Below are 17,274 nucleotides of genomic sequence, written 5' to 3'. Positions count from 1 at the left end.
GAAAGTGATTGCTTTTGATAATGGGGAGGGTGGAAATATCTTTTTGTGAGTAAACAAGTTTAGAAGAGGAAGTGATTGAAACACTTCAAGTTTGCAACATCCTCCCTCGCTCTCCCTCGCAGCTCTTTTTGCTGAGTCACTTTGCAGACACCTTCCTCTCCGAGACCCACTTTCTCAGAAATACATGAAGATAAAACAAAAACAGGTTACTGTTTTTTATTCAATCTGCTGCAGGCCTTTATTAAGACCCAAAGAAGTTTATCTAGACTATTGCTTTCCCCCCACCTTCTCTTTCCATTACTTTGTATTCTAGGCGCCCTTTCGTTCTTGCTTTCTGGCTGGCTGGTGTTTGAAGTAAAATGTTCTGAGTCATTTTATTGGAGATTTTAGTCTGGGTTAACACCTACCTAAAAAAACAAGTCATAAATGTCTGAACTAAAATTCCACTGAATATTTCTTTGCACTATTTTCTTCAGTTTTACCTCCCTGACTTGCTATTTGTGTTGCACACATTCTCCATATGAAAGTGGTGTTCAGTATTGTGAGAAGTGTTAGCACAAGAGGTGCCATTAAGAGGTCATGTCAAGTCAATCATTCAGTAACACTCTCCTCCATCCTGTTTTTTTGTCTTTTGCCAGTCAGTTACTGACATTCTCCCGTTTGTCCTCCTCTCCTCTTTTATTTTTAACCGATTTTAAGAAAATGTTACTAGCTTCTCCATGCTTATGATTCCAGGATAAACCTAATTGAAGTTGATGGGGATCAAGAATATAATCAACTCAAAGTGTTTATTTTGGAACTTGCAGTAACTTAATTGTCAATAAATAAAATGTCCAACTAGTTGTGCCATGGAGTGAGTTTGGATAATTTTTCATCAATCAGTCTGTATAATCTGATTAGCTCTCTTCTGAGTGACCTTTCTGAGAGAAGATGTAAGTGCATAGCTGAAACAGAACATATGTTCTCCCTGTCTGTCTTCTCTTCTCTCGGGCTTTCCTGACTCAGTTTCTTTGACAGTGGTTCTTGTACTTGTCACTTCCAAGAATTCCTAGACATCTGCATTCAGTGGTTAGCCTTGGAACTCGACTTTTTGTTTGAAAAATATGCTTTCCTAGCCAGAGGTTGACTTTTCTGTAACCTCAGTGTTTTCAAGTTTTCTTTTGGTTGTGAGCTACTGGAGATATTCAGGCTAGTGAGGCAGAGCAGGCTTCCCAGGTGAAAAGCAGCAGTGAACTTGCATGATTTCATAAGGCTTGTTTGCTAAGGTTCACCAGAAATCCATGCAGCTCACTGTAGTCAAATGAAAAAGGCTGTAGCATTGGACTGTGTTTAATTTTGCACTGAGAACTTATTTTCTGCTCTTACCAAATTTGTGTACTGTCAGTCACAGGAACTAACATTTAACTCTTGAAAATAAGAAGCAACTGGAATTATATTAATATTGTTTTCAAGTTTTCTTTTGGTTGTGAGCTACTGGAGATATTCAGGCTAGTGAGGCAGAGCAGGCTTCCCAGGTGAAAAGCAGCAGTGAACTTGCATGATTTCATAAGGCTTGTTTGCTAAGGTTCACCAGAAATCCATGCAGCTCACTGTAGTCAAATGAAAAAGGCTGTAGCATTGGACTGTGTTTAATTTTGCACTGAGAACTTATTTTCTGCTCTTACCAAATTTGTGTACTGTCAGTCAATTCTGTGAACATTTAACTCTTGAAAATAAGAAGCAACTGGAATTATATTGATATAAACCATTAGGTGTGTGCCTAAGGACTTTTAACTTCTAGTTGACAAAATCCATGCAGCAGAACTGAATTATTGAATCATATGAATTTCTTCATAAAATTAAGCTAGAAAGATGCATGCTTTTCTAATGTAATAAATTTTTGTTTGCAAAATTGTAACAGTTAAGATAACATATTGTTTGCTTTCTGACCTCTTTGTTCCTTTCTTTTCCCTTACCTCTCAGGCAGATCGCATTTCTGTTTTTAAAGAATTTTGTAGTGCAAGTCCCAAAACTCTTTTCCTTGCAACTTTGATTGTACAATAAATGAAAATATGACTAGATTAAGCTTTCAAATGTCTGTTTATTTCTTTTCTGCTCAGTCTTTTGTGGGTCAGAAGAAGCTGCTTGAGGCTATTGTCACATATTACATTTAATAATCATACATCAGGAAACAATTTTATGTACTACAGCTACCTTTTCAGAAAAATTTCACCAATGGTTGTTTTAGCATTCATAGAAATTCTCCCATAAACATGATGGTTGTTTGCACTTACTCCAACTTGTTTGTTTTACTTTTAATTATTTTTATTTCTAACATTTTCCCAGATGAGAAATAATTTAATGCTATACCCATTTATTGTCAGAATCTTGCTCTGAACTCAATCAAACATGAACATCAAGTACAGAAGATAACTGCAGTCAATTTAAGTATTGCAGGAAACATTACAACAAAAATACTTGTCTGTATTGTTTTGTGGACACATAATTGTGCAGGCATTTTTGATGCAACAATCAGACTCCCTCGTTAGCTGAATATTTTTGGCATGGCATGCAGGAGTTTACGTCAATATAATCTGAAAGTCATAAAATACAGAAATATATACCTACATTATAAATTATACATTATAAAAGGCATCTTCCTAAAAGTTTCTGCAGTACTGGTGTTACCTCTGTCCAACGTTGGTGCATCAACACTAGCTCTAGCAAAAATGGGCCAGTGGCAGAGAACAGGTAGAGTAATGCTCAAGTCCCGCTGTTAATCATGTGGAAAGTATTTGCTATTTGATGGGTTACTTATGTTTCTGCCCTCACAATTCTTTCTGTAAGCTCATCTTATTCATTTAATTAACAGCTACTTATATATTTTACAGGGTATAAATGTTATTTGGGCAAATGGAATCAGAGAAAAAGGGAGTGTGAGCAGTTTAATAACTTTGCTCCTTTAATCTAATAAGCCATCTTACTATATTCTGTGAATTGTAGGTCTTCCATGTTATGGTGCACTGCTTCACTGAATGCAGTGGCCTTTCATATCTAGAGAAGTGCTTTCACATCTTGCAAGCTATGGCAAGCAATGTAAGTAGCATTATCTCTGCATTAGTTCCAAGTATCTTTAATTAAAAATCTTCAATTGACTTTGCGTAAGGGATGACATGTGAAGATGTCACTGAAGTGAAAAATAAATATATAAGATAAAGTTAGGATGCATTATGGTATCTTTTACTATGGTTGATTAAGCAAGTTCTGTGTTACCATCATTCACTTACAATTGACTTTACCCACAAAAGTTATTTTTAGGATGGACTCTGTCTAAGCACAATGAATGGTTAAGTTCCAAATTTACAAATGACAGTCTGTCCTCTTCTTTTCTGTTGTTCATTTATCATTGTCATACTTACTGCCACTGTAATAATTCCAGACATGTGAAGTGATGGGAGTTTAGTCTGCTTGGTATTTATCATTCAGTATACTGGAAATACTACAAAGTTAGATATGATCATATTTCCATCATATCTCCATTTTAATAATTATAAAAAGTAAAGCAAAGATTAAGGTAATTAAACTGATATGAATAGATGTCACATGTGAAACACCATATAAAAATTAGTGAGAGAAGACCAAAATTAAATGAGAAAATCCCTAACTACCCTATGTAAGAGTTTGCCATTTTAACGCATGCAACATCATCAGGATACAAAGAACATGTTAGAATAAATGTACCTTTTTTTAAACACCTCCAGGGACGGCGAATCCACCGCCTCCCTGGGCAGCCTCTTCCTATGTTTAATAACCCTTTCGGTGGAAAAGTTTTTCCTAATATCCAGTCTAAACCTCATCTGGCATAACTTGAACCCATTTCCTCTCGTCTGATCACTTGTCATTAGGGAGAAGAGCTCAGCCCCCACCTCTCTACAACCTCCTTTCAGGTAGTTTTAGAGAGTGATAACATCTCCCCTCAGCCTCCTCTTCTCCAGGCTAAACAACCCCAGTTCCCTCAGTCATTCCTCATAAGGCTTGTCCTCCAGACCCCTCACCAGCCTTATAGTCCTTCTCTGGACACACTCCAACACCTCAATGTCCTTCTTGTAGTGAGGGGCCCAAAACTGAACACAGTACTCGAGGTGGGGCTTCACCAGTGCTGAGTACAGGGGGATGATCACTTCCCTAGTCCTGCTCCCCACACTATTCCTGATACAGGCCAGGATGCCATTGGCCTTTTTGGGCACCTGGGCACACTGCCAGCTCATATTCAGCCAGCTGTCCACCAACACCCCCAGGTCCTTTTCTGATGGGCAGCTTTCGAGTCACTCCGCCCCAAGCCTGTAGCGCTGCATGGGGTTGTTGTGACCCAAGTGCAGGACCCGGCACTTGGCCTTGTTGAATCTCATACCATTGGCCTTGGCCCATCGGTCCAGCCTGTCCAGATCCCTCTGCAGAGCCATCCTAGCAAAGTTGTATCAAACAGTTTTGTAATTTGTTAAGATATTGTTGGCAGTATTCTGTGTCATGTCGTGTGTCGTCCCTGTGGCATCAGTCTGTGTCCCTCCCCGCTCAATTTATTTGATGAAACAGTATGTCAGCAGGAGTCCAGACAGAACTTAATGATTATGGCCCTTCAGGGTCTTTTGCAAAAGGAGGGAGTGAGCCTCCTACGCAATGTCATAGTTTTCCAAAGGATAATGAAATCCACTGGACTATGACTGCATTCTTTCTGAATTACAGCTGTAGAGCAAATAAAAGTCAGCACTATGAAAAGTGTAAGAAAAATGGGATATGGAAGGAAATTCTTTGGTCTTTGAAAGGGCATGATTTTGCTATGACTTTTTCAAGAATAAATTCTCAAATAATATATAAAGTAGAGCTGGGCCAGTAATCAACTAGGAAACTTTATCGTTAATTCCAGTTTCTCGGCTAATACCAAGCATGATAAGGATTTAAAGAATGAAATGAATCAAATTTGCACCATGTCTCTCATCTTCAGAACAGTGGGTTGCACATGTACATATGCCATACATAAAAACTTGGAGTACTTTGCTCTCCAGCAGATTCTGCTGGTTCAGAACCATTAAATCCCATTTCATCAATGGTGCTGTCTATGTGGTCCTACTGTCTTTTATTTTGGAGTAGTTGCATTCAAACTAACTTCCTAAATTCATCTTGAGATGGGGAAAATAGTAATGAGATGCCACGGTGACAGACTGAGAGTTATTTATAGTATTACTCAATTATAATACATAACCCAATTTGGTATTTTGCAACACACTATTATTACCAAGCTATTTGGTAATGAACAGTAGGACACCAGTCTACTTGGAATCTGATTAAATGTGTGCCTTTCAAGAAGGCTGAGTTAATATTGATGGAAAGCAGGAGTAGACTTGGTTTCAGGATGTATGTGTACACAAAGCTGGCAGAGCAGTTGCAGGAAGAGCACCAGCTTCAATGTCTCCTGAGTGAGCAAACTCAGCAAAGCATTGTTTTTTTCAGTGCCGTGTCAGGAGGTTGCTGTCACTGCAGTATTTTTCCTTCCTAACCAAACAGTGGAAAGGAAGATGGATGGCCACAGTAGAAGCAAGTGTGGGCTGGGTGTCTAAGCAGTATAGTTTCATAGCCTAAAGAATTTATCTAGGCTCACTGAAACTACAGGTTACTTAATACACAAACAGTGCATATCCAGTGGCCTAAATTTTCATATAATAGCAAGATCTTTTGTGTTATGGAAATCAAGAACTTGTGTACAGTAATTTCTACTAAACGCTGATTTCTTAGGATCTTTTCTTCTATGTCTTTACTGGACAAATTGCTAACCATATTTTAAAGTTTCCTATCTTGATGCATAGGGTCAACCCACTTACATTGAACTATTCAAGAAGCAGGTTAAAGAGACACATGAAGGTAATCCAAAAAAGGAAGAGAAAGAGGTACTTTCCGGTGCGTTCAGTTTTTCCCAATTATTTAAATGACATATATACAAAATCAGTAAAATCAGTAAAATCGGTATTTGCCCCCCAAAAGAAATGTGCTGTTGGTCAATGCTGATTTATATAACTAAAACAAGAATTCCACTTTATTGAGTAATGGTTTTGTTTTGCTGGCTTCATCATATTAAAATGTGAGATGAAACCAAGTGACTATACTCGTGTAACATCTGTTTGAACTTTGGCAGTGCTGGTTAGGATATCATCAAGCAGTTCTAGCTCTGTGTCTTCATTCTCTGCTTCTCTTTCATCAAAAGTGTTATTGATCATTACTGCCAAAATGAAAAAAAAGAGGTAGCAGTTCACATAAGAAAACATTTGGATGGCAGCTGTTCTACATTAGGTGTAGTTAATGGTCATGTTTGCAACCACAAATGTAATATTTACATCCATTGAAATAACAGAATTGATTAAATGGGATAAGAGCAGAGTGATACCAGCTGCTTCAGAGCATCGTTTTTTGCAAATTTGATTGATGTTGATTGGGTAGGTCTTGTATCTGCTGAATATTAGTAAGAAGCTAAAAAAAAAAAAATCACAATTATGCAAGCAGTTCATTACTTCTCTTGAGCAAAAAGAAAAGAACAGTAGTGAATGTAATAATCAGATTTGCATCACTGTATAAGCTCTGCATAGATTGACAAAGAAGCAAAATCATAGGTTATGGTTAACATTAATAACACTTAGTTGCTAAAGCAGTTGGCAGATATCAGCTAGAGATTCATTTAGAAACATGGCTTGTAGCTACTGAGAATGGTATTCAGCATCAGATACTTTGTATTAGAAATTTTCCCTGTCAAGCAAATGAAATGAGTTTTGCTTGCAGAAAAACATAAAGTGACAGAACAAAAGAAATGGGATGCAATTTGGGGTCCCAGAGATATGAAGAGCTTCTATTAAAGAGTACCTATAACATCTGTCTACAAGTCTAAGATCTTTTGTTCATGTTTTACATTTTTTGCAGTAATGTACATGTATGGATTGCCCTCTCCTGTTCTTAATAACAGTAAACGAAAAAAACTCAAAACAAAAGCCCTAAAATCCTGTCCTCCCAAGACATGGTCTAGGAAAGAAATACCCCCAGTATTGTTACCCGATGGGCAATATTCCACCTCTTATCTCCTTTTCTTTTGTTCTGTTCAATATCTTGTTTTCCACCATTGTTCCTAGTCCTCTCTATATGAAAAAGGATCGATTTTGCCCGGTCAGTGTTTTTCGTAGGTTCCTTTTATTCCAGAATCTGACGTTTGAACTTCCTAGAAAAAAAGAACATCATTTGTCTGTGCTTTCTGAGTGATCTTTGCTATTGCAGACACAACTTTGAACTGTCAATTCATTGTGGATATGTGATTGTTTTCAGCTTTTCATGCTCCTGTAGTATTCTGTAGTTGTCTGGGGCACTGTCTCAGAGTCTAAATATTCATATGCTGAGGACTTCATTGTGGAGGATAAAATACCTTAGAAAACAGGAGACTGTTTTTACGCTACAGATGTCAAAGCAAAAAGACATACTGTGTTTATCCTGATCTGATTTAAAAAAGAAATAATAAAATCCCTGAGGCAATGGGCAAAATTATTCCCTCAAATTTCTTATATGGTGTGTTTGAATATGAAAATTATCTCATATAAGCCAAATTCATTATGGAAAAGTGAAAAAAAAATCATATACCTTATTAAGTACTTTTACTGTGCACTCTAATAACAGATCTCTGATCCATATGGAATGTATCACTGCCTGAAATCAATGCTTTTATAGTAGAGCTTAATACAATGTCCCCTGGCCTCGATGGGAATGACTTTATTTCAGTGGGCTTGGTTTGGATAAAGTGCAATAGATACACGATAGTTCTGCAAATGCAAATCTGGGGAATATAAATGCCAGAGAATTAATGTAATAAGCAAGCATGGCAAGGCACTATTTGTGAAGGTTGCACTGTTATGTATTGATACAGAACAGTACAGAAACAGATACAATTTTGAAAGTTACTTTCTGGTCTTTATTAGTAAAACAGAATACTTATATAACTTCATGTTGCCATAATTTCATTGGGTCTAATTATTTGCCTAATTAAAGATGAACTGTCTCCAACTAGTGAAAATGTTTGGTATTAATTCATTGTATAGCAATAATTTGCTAAGAAAGATAAACGACCTAGTAACTTTGGATGGATTCAAGAGGATATCAGCCAGAACAGCTCTTAAATACCTACTTTGCTTGATGGGAACTCTGCAATAACAGAATCGGAACCTTGTATTCTGTCCTTTCTGTCCTCCCAAGCTCAAAGGAACACTGATGGCCTCTGGCTCTCTTCACTTGGGAGCATCTAACCTCTACCATTCAATTTAGTTTTCATAATATTTCTAGCACAGTTAAACTGGCTTTCATTCTACTTTGTGTCATTGAAAAATAGCTGTTAGGAAAGTTACCAGCTTGACTACTCTGGCTGTTGGAGCTGAACAGTCAATGAAAGATGGGCTTTTCTGTAGAGTTGGACTTAGAACTCCAAACTGCAAGTACCCCTACAATGAAATGGAAACAGGTTTCTGATTTGGTTGAATCCCTGATAAAGTTTGAGTTCAGATGACAATTAATGTTAATTTCACTTTAGGGGTTCAATTCTTGATTATGCCTTGGCAAAATTGTGGCTCCTGACAGCACTGGGATATGGATCAGACACTGGAAAGAATGGGACTGATGGAGAATATCAATAAGACAGTGGGTACCAGCTGATGAGGTGAATTTTGCTGATGATGCCCAAACATATTTCAGGGGCAGCATGAGGCTGCCCTGGGCTCAGTGGTTTTGCTTAGTCTTTCTGGCTCGTTGTTCTTTCTGCTTTCCTTCCATTGATGCAGCAGCTTAGACAGCGTTACCTAGCTTTCCCATGCTCTGGTGCCATAGAGCTTGGCCAGCCTGCATTCCCAAGTCTTTCCTACCAGTGTTGATCTTCTCTGGTGACTGAAAAGTAACAGGGGGATTGAAAAGAGAAAAAGCGGTCAGTATCAGAAGCAGGAACTACCTGTTGGCGTAATCTGCCTGCCTGCTGCTTTCTAAGTCCCTTTAGTTATGTGATCTCAAGGGGAGTAAGAGACAGGGAAGCACCATCCAGGTCAGGGAGTGAAGGAGAGCAAGAAGGAGAGAACACAGAGGAAAAAGAAGGAAAAGTGGTGAATCTCTGGTGCTAGAAGTTGTTCCACCATAACATGGGCCTGCTCTGATCTAATTATGGACTCTTCCTGACACATTCCCACGGGTATGCTGGACAGCATAACCCTCCTGGAAGCAGCACTTGGAAGCTGAGAGAGCAGAAATGCTGGTACAAATCTGCCTAAACTTTATGGTAGTCAGAGATTTTCCCAACTAAGTGGAATTCATCAGTGGGTAGTTCTTTAGACAGCATCTCCTCTTGCACAGTAGAAAGTAAATCTAGAAGATTATGAAACCTTAACCCTGAAGTTTTCATGACACTGGAGTTTGAGATTGTTCAGAGCTGAATACCGATTAAGACTTAACTTCAAATGATTCAGGAATTCCTGAAATATTAAGTATTCTTTTTCAATAGAAATGAGTTCATTCTTGCTTCCAAACTCCTCTAAATGGTGAGGTTTCACTGCTTTAATATTCATCTACCTTATCAGCTTTTTTAATTAATATTCTACTTCAGTGATGAAAGAAATGCATAAAGCTATATACTTTACTGTATCGGTCATCTTAGGGGAGGTAGGCTTGTGGGTAGTTCCTATTCAAGAATACTATCTTGTATTATCACAAGTGCAGATATGAAAAAACAAAACTGTTTTTTACTGTAAAACCAAAAAAAAAAAGGTGCAATTTTTGATCCCTCATTTTCAGCTTGCTTTTCCAAATGGAATATCTTCTCTTCAGATAAGCCTTTGGTAAGCTTTAGAAATTTGGAAAGCATTAATGCTTTTAATGCTTGGCTATACATAATTAGTGTAACCACTGAATCATCTTGAATGGATTTATGGAGAACATTACTATATTAATTTAAGAAACACTGATGATTTTATTAAGAAAGTCAAGCTACTGAGCCACATGGAAGGGAAATGTAGGTTTCATTTGAGTTCTAGTCCTAATACTTGTGCACAGTCTTGAAAAAGTAAATCAAAACAAAGATTGTAAGCTAGTCCGTACAACTGAAAGCATCAAGCAGCATTAGAATTATTTTTTAACTTGCTTTGACATTTCAAGGTCAGCACACTGATGAAGACAGTGTATTCTGTAGAGGATACAATGGGTAGAACTGTCAAAAATTAACTCCTTTTCAACAGCAAAAAACATCAATTGAAATTTCCCTCTAACACCCTTATTGACTTCCTTTTTTGTTTAATTCTTTCACAGAGGATCTTTCTCAAAGCTGGAAGTGAGGAAGAAATCTTTGCACATCTTGGCTTGGATTATGTTGAACCATGGGAAAGGAATGCTTAAAACGATTTGCCACTGTACATTCATCAGTTAACAGCAATGGTCTTTCTGCCTATCTTGCAGTCTGATTTAGATATATATAATATGTGTCTCTATGACAACTCAAAAAGTTCAAAAATATATTAGTTAGAAGCCATTATACATGCTGATGTTCCTAGAAAATAAGAGTTTAAGTTCTTCTGAAACCTTTTCGGTCTTTTCTGGTTTAGCTTCTACATGGAAGTGACAAGATAGACCTTGTTTTGTGGGGAAAATTTGAAACTGGTGAGATTTTTGCTTGTGATAGGAATTTAACATTCCTGTGAATACTACTTGCTTGTTAATATACTGCCAGCTATGACAATACCTAAATAATACAAATATTTGAGCTGAGTCCAAAAATTACTGGAATGCATGCTTATCTTTAACTGAATTTCTTAAGTATTTTCCTGAATCTATATATAAAACTGCTGCTGTATATAAGGCTTAACGACATAGGCAGTAATTAGTCTGGCAGTCTCACCAAGTTGAGGCTTCAGCTGTAGTATTTTTCCAGGTGGGACACCACTCTACAAAAGCCATAAACAAGCTGAGAATTCAGTGACAGTTAAAAACGTTTCACAGGTAGGGATTTTGGAAAGTAAGAATGGAATAACTCAGTAGCAATCTTCAATTGTGAGGAAAAAACACTATAAATTTGGAGTACTGATTTGGACTAAAGAAGATTCAAGTGGTGATGTGATGGTCCTCAATCAGGAATTTGAATTATAACCTGCATGAAAACAACTGCTTTAACTGCCAGGCTGGTGTCTGCTCTGGGGTGAGAGCTTTTAATTGTATTTAATTAGATAACTGAAATTATTTATTAGTAGATATATATGCATTGGATTGGAAGTTTTATCTGAGCTGTTTGGCTATTGGCTGCTCTAGAATGATACTCTCTCTTTTTGGTCAGAAATTAATCTTAGCTGTGAGAGACTTTCTGATAAAGGAATCCTATGAGATACTTCAGTTTCAGAAAATTTCCAGGTAGGTCTTCTGACTGTAACGATAATGAAGAATTTGTAATACATTTATCCTTTAATGACCAAGGGCATTTTGTGCTTTAGTACATGAAGTTACGTACTGACCATTCATTTGTCATTTGTAGAATAAAGGTGATTAAGAACACCAAGGCTGGCCAAATAATTTTCTTTCTTAAAAGTCTGAACTTTTTTTCTGTGTTAAGGCTGAGTTTTATATGCAACCACCTCTTTCTGGTTATTAAAATAGATAGTAGCTGTATTTTTGTGAAATGTATTCATTCATTATTGTGGTTAGACTCAGTACTATAAAACCACTTTGAAACTATCACTTCACATTAAATTATAATTATTTGTTGACCAGATTTTTTAGGATACAGTTTATGCATCTCACCTTCTATCTCCTCTACTGTATTCATGAAAAATACTCTCATTCAGTTTTATGCATTTGATGACATAACAGTTTTGATACTAAGAAAAAGTATGCTGATTTTGTTTACTCATTCCATTCAACTGAGGAATGTACTTTTAAGAGGACTGCATCGCAAAGTATTCTAAAAGTTCAGTCAGAGTTGTAGAAAAATGTGATAACAGCATAGAGTTTTATTCTTGCCTGTGCCAATAAAACCACCCTTTTTAAGTGCAGTTTTGCTAACTGAGCTGAAAATATAATGCTACTTTCTAAATTGCTCTAACTAGAAAGCGCTGGCATTGCTTCCGGCTTTATTGTGCTGATGTATGAAGCACCTTCTCTGTGTTTTGCATCAGGATGCTGATGTTTAAGTAGCAATGACATTTTTCAGTCCTAGTGGGAGAGAACAGTATCTTATCTAAATATATTTACTACTTGGCCAACATTTATCAGAAATTATACATTCCAGTTGTGCTGTTTCTGCATACTTCAAGTCACAGAGGAAATATGAATTTCAAACAGTTCTTTATGTGGAAATCAGAATGTTTCATAACTCCCATCTTGCCTGCCTATGCATCACTTATAATTATACCACCTGTGGGGGAGAAGATACCAAACACAAGTTCTGTCAGCTTCTTCAAGATTGGAAGAAAACAGCATATCACTTTACTCTTTTCTTTCCCTCAATTTTTCTGAACATTTTTTAGAATGTATTTTACAGAGAATGAAAAACCGGATTACTCACTGGATCAAGTATAATAAAAAATCACAGAATTGTTAAATGAGGGGTTAGATTAAACAGAAGGTCAGATTAGATGACCAGGATGGCCTGACTATGAAGAAGATAATTTCTGTTATGAACACCTCCATGAAGAAGCTGGTACCCCGGTCACTGCTACTGTATGCAGGATCACCCCTGATAGCACTAACCAAATTCATTGTGCATGCAATTGCAGAGCCAGAAAAGCATAAACTCAGTTTTTAGTAAACAAACTCTGTATCATAGCATGATGCTTCTTGCATCATGTTAAATCTAGTCCTACAATTCTGAACAGTCTCAGCCCTGTAATGATTGCAGTTGTTCTTGATGGTGCTAGTCAACTGAAGACTGTAACTAGAAAAGACAGAAGTCGTACAAGAGAACTGGGATGGAACAGGCTAAAGGAAAGAAAAACTCTATCAGTTGAGCATATCTGGATCCATGAGAGTACTGAAAACCCCCTGCAGTGTGGTGGAACTGTTGGCGTCAGTGGTAATGATGTTTCCAAACTCATGAAGGACAGGTGAGGCCTGGGGGCCTGGAAAAGGGCAAACGCTTGCAAAAAGAACAGACCAATATTTATAATAGGAGGAAGCGAAGAGAGAAGTACAGATCAGTGCACTTAATATCTCCTAAATTGCTAGAATGATTAATAGATTTTATTTTTAAACCACCTAGAGGAAAATAAAGTGATAAGTTATTGGTTACTTGTTCATCAGAAACAAATCATATCAAACTAATTCAGTTGTAAAGTCCCGGGAGGCTGATTTTTAAAATGTCTCTCCCTCCTTCCATGCCAAGGCAATTTGGAAAGTAGTAAGAGGAGAAGGATCATTGGTTTTACAAGCATCTACATACTACCTCTCTAAAAAATCTTCAATGACTCTATCTCTGGGAAAACAGGTAAAACTTAAAAAGAAAACCACTGTATTTCACAGAATCACAGAATGGTCAGGGTTGGAAGGGACCTCTGGAGGTCATCTAGTCCAGCCCCCCCGCCAGAGCAGGGTCACCTACAACAGGTTGCACAGGACGGCGTCCAGGTGGGTTTTGAATGTCTCCAGAGTAGGAGACTCCACAACCTCTCTGGGCAGCCTGTTCCAGTGCTCTACTACCCTCAAAGTAATGAAGTTCCTCCTCATGTTAAGATGGAACTTCCTATGTTCAAGTTTGTGCCCATTACCTCTTGTCCTATCATTGGGCACCACTGAAAAAAGACTGTTTCCATCCCCCTGGCACCCTCCCTTTAAGTATTTGTAAGCATTAATAAGATCCCCCCTCAATCTTCTTTTCTCTAGACTAAAGAGACCCAAGTCCCTCAGCCTTTCCTCATAAGAGAGATGTTCTAATCCCCTAATCATCTTTGTAGCCCTTTGATGGACCGTCTCCAGCAGATCCCTGTCTTTCTTGAACTGGGGAGCCCAGAACTGGACGCAGTACTCCAGATGCGGCCTCACCAGGGCAGAGTAAAGGGGGAGGATGACCTCCCTGGACCCGCTGGCCACGCTCTTCTTGATGCACCCCAGGATGCCATTTGCCTTCTTGGTGGCCAGGGCACATTGCTGGCTCATGGTCATCCTGTTGTCCACCAGGACTCCCAGGTCCCTTTCCACAGAGCTGCTCTCCAGGAGGTCAGCCCCCAACCTGTACTTTTCTTTCATGGTTTGTGGTAATTTGTGAATTGTTGAATACCCCAGATAATTTTTTCCAGTGACAAACACGGTATAACATACATTGTATAGGCAACATAATGCAGTCATTAAAAACCAAACAAACAAATCCAAATGCACAGTGATACAAATGTTTTGCTACAAATCTCTTAAGGCAAAAGCCATGAGATGTGTTTAGATTGTGGGTAATAATGTAGTTAATGTCATCAGTGAATCTAGGTGGCATAATATACTAAAGGAAGAGCTTATTGTATCTACACAATTCTACAAAACGGAAAATCCTGGCAACCTAAATATTCATACCGGTGGCATTATAAACTCGAAGGCATACAGGCTTTCTGTAAATTACTGGAAATCTGAGAACTACTGCGATTTTACACAAATAAATCCAGAACTTTAAAAAAAAACCCAAACAAACAAAAGCCAAAAAACCAAACCCAAAGATCTGCATACGTTATAACCCCAAATTGAATGTGTTTTCTACAGCTTATGGCCAGAATTGTTTGGATTTCTCAGGTAAGGCCATCTTACGCCTTAGCATGAAAAGTATTCTTTCACTTGTTGAAAAACCGTTTCTTTCTATGATGCAGTTTCCTTCAGCAACTGCAGTTAAAATAATCAAGTCCTAGGTCTAAAAGGTTAATTGAAGAAGTCACATAAACAAGTGGAGACAGGGAGCTCTGAAAACCTTCCATAGGGGTTAAGCTTGTGCTGGCATGGCTGTCAATCTTCTAGGTAGGAGACAACACTGCTGGTTTTGCCTTTAAGGGCCCAATAGGGGCCATATCCATAAAAATATCATGTGTATAGCTATAGGTGAGTCAGACCTTTCCACTTCTAAATTCAGCTAATTAGCTGATCTCTGTCTGTAGACATCAAGCCTCCTTTCTTTATTTTTTTTTTTAATGTTTCATTTTACAAAGAGGACCAAACAATCTTCACCCTGCTGTGTAGCTATACTAAGTGCCTTTTATTTTAATCAGGATGCACCAGATGTAACTGGTTTTAGCTGATGATGGTTCTTAGGAAAAACAATCAGTTCACAGTCATGGCTAGTATTGTCCCCTTCAGGATCTAATTTATTTGGGATGAATCCTCTTGTGCCTGTTTACAGCTTCTTTTGCATGATTGGTGGTATTATACACCAGGTCTGTCAAATTCTAACTCTGGATTTGATCTATTTATTTTTAACTAAAAAATTGGATCTTTGAATGGGGAAATGAAGTGTCTTCAGGTGTCCTATATCTCTGCTATAATTCTACAGTGCATGTGTAGCCTCACATCTTGCTCAGGTGTCTGCAAAGTGGATTGCTCTAGAAGTGCCTGCTCTTGATACTTAGAATCCCAAATCTGTCTACCTGGATCATTTATTCAACATTTCTATTTCAGTTTCTCTTTCCTGTATTCAATGTTAGAGTGATTTGTAGCTAGAATGTGATTCTGTGGTGGCCAAACTAAATGGCAGCCTAAATGCTGAACATTAACACCACAAACCTCACAAACGGTATTCATCAACTTCTATCTATGCCTCATCTTTTCCCTGGTCTTTGCTTCTTTCAGTTTGCATGGTCATTTCCTTGTTTGAAGGCTGCGTGGAATACAGTGAAAATGTATTTTGTGCCACCCTGGCCTAAAGTGCTTTGTTGAATCCAAATATTCTCTGTTCTGGTATCGCCTCATACAATGTCAAATCCTAACTAGGAAAGGCTTTCCTCCATGAATGCTGTTCAAACCCCTTCAGAATACTTAATTTAAAAATATATTTAGTGACTTCTTTGATAAATGTGTGTTATAGGCAACCCATAAAATCCAACGTTATTTTTCAACCAATGCCTCTAAATAAATGGTATTCTCATATACTACTGGAAATACAATCCATACGAGTTGCACTGTGGGGGCTACTGAACTACATATCCCAGAATCCCAAGTGCCTCTGTTAAATGTTCTATCACTCAGTTGATGAGGATCAATCATACCTGCAGCTGGTGACTGACCATGGGGGGAGAGGGTCTGTGTTGGGTAAGTACGAAGGCTGCCAGTTTGCTGTGTTTTAGTAAGTAAACACTCTTATTTGAAAAACAAGATCCTTTTTTTTTTTTTTTTATTGTTGCAGTCATTTGATTCTAGATCCTTTGTGACTGTGCAGCAAAAGATACTGCTACATAGTATATTGCCTTCTGTGTTGCATTCTCTCCAAAATCAACACATTAATTCAAAGGGACTTTTGGAAACAGCAAAGCTTCCCGATTCATTTGCCATTATTTTTGAAGTTGTAAGGAAAAAAACATTTATATGAATCCAACTCAGAATAATTTCTATTAAATAAAGCAAAGCTTTCTTGCAGGAGTAGCATTATTTCATGTGTTTGTTGCGATATATACTATGTCATGTATTTGTTGCTATGTATACACACACTATATCCAAATTATTCTAAGTTTTCTGTCAGCTTCAGTGTCTTTTTTTCTTCAGGAAACTATGCATTAAGATATAATTGAAAATAGCAAGAAAATTCTCCATTTTTAAAGACTATGTGATTTCTCTGCCAGGGGAAGTATAGATTATATTCCAGAATTTGGTGGTTGCAACACTGGGGAAATAAGAGTGAATAATAAAAACCTTATCCCAGCACTTAGAAGATAAAGTAATAATCTCTGTGTATTTCTAACCACTAAGAGAGAGATGATTTGGAATTGTCTTCACAGCTGGGTGGAGAGGCTGAGGAGTTTATATAGCTTCAAAAACGGATCTTGACAAGGTTATGTAATTGCGTGACTAGGTAGGAGTGTTTCTGCAGTTGAAAACTCTCGCTGATACGTCTGAAAGTGTTCAATTTTTGGTAGCTGAAGGGTGGGTTGAAAGACCATATGGTCTTGTGGCCTCCATAACTGTACTCTATATATCCCACACTTCAATATGCAATGGCTTGGAAATTTTGCTTTTGCATTCTCTGAAATGTAAAAGATCAAAGAAGCAATGTTGAGCCAGATAGCTAGGATCTACTGCTTC

At 37.7% G+C, this 17,274-nt stretch overlaps 1 protein-coding gene across 1 annotated transcript in view; it reads left to right on the top strand.

Annotated features, from left to right (window-relative positions):
- DNTT (DNA nucleotidylexotransferase) overlaps positions 1 to 10,494 on the top strand; it is a 92,124-nt gene extending 81,630 nt beyond the window's left edge. The window contains exon 11 of the mRNA XM_009888682.1: positions 10,342 to 10,494. Within this exon, the coding sequence (XP_009886984.1) occupies positions 10,342 to 10,428 (87 nt within the window). The 3' untranslated portion in view covers positions 10,429 to 10,494. The remainder of the gene's footprint in view (positions 1 to 10,341) is intronic.
- The last annotated feature ends 6,780 nt before the right edge of the window (positions 10,495 to 17,274 follow it).

Source organism: Charadrius vociferus, unplaced genomic scaffold (genome assembly GCF_000708025.1).
Source record: "Charadrius vociferus isolate BGI_N301 unplaced genomic scaffold, ASM70802v2 scaffold436, whole genome shotgun sequence".
Taxonomy (NCBI): Eukaryota; Metazoa; Chordata; class Aves; order Charadriiformes; family Charadriidae; genus Charadrius; species Charadrius vociferus.
The sequence above is the reverse complement of the archived record's forward strand: the minus strand, read 5'-3'. Positions and strand labels throughout refer to the sequence as shown.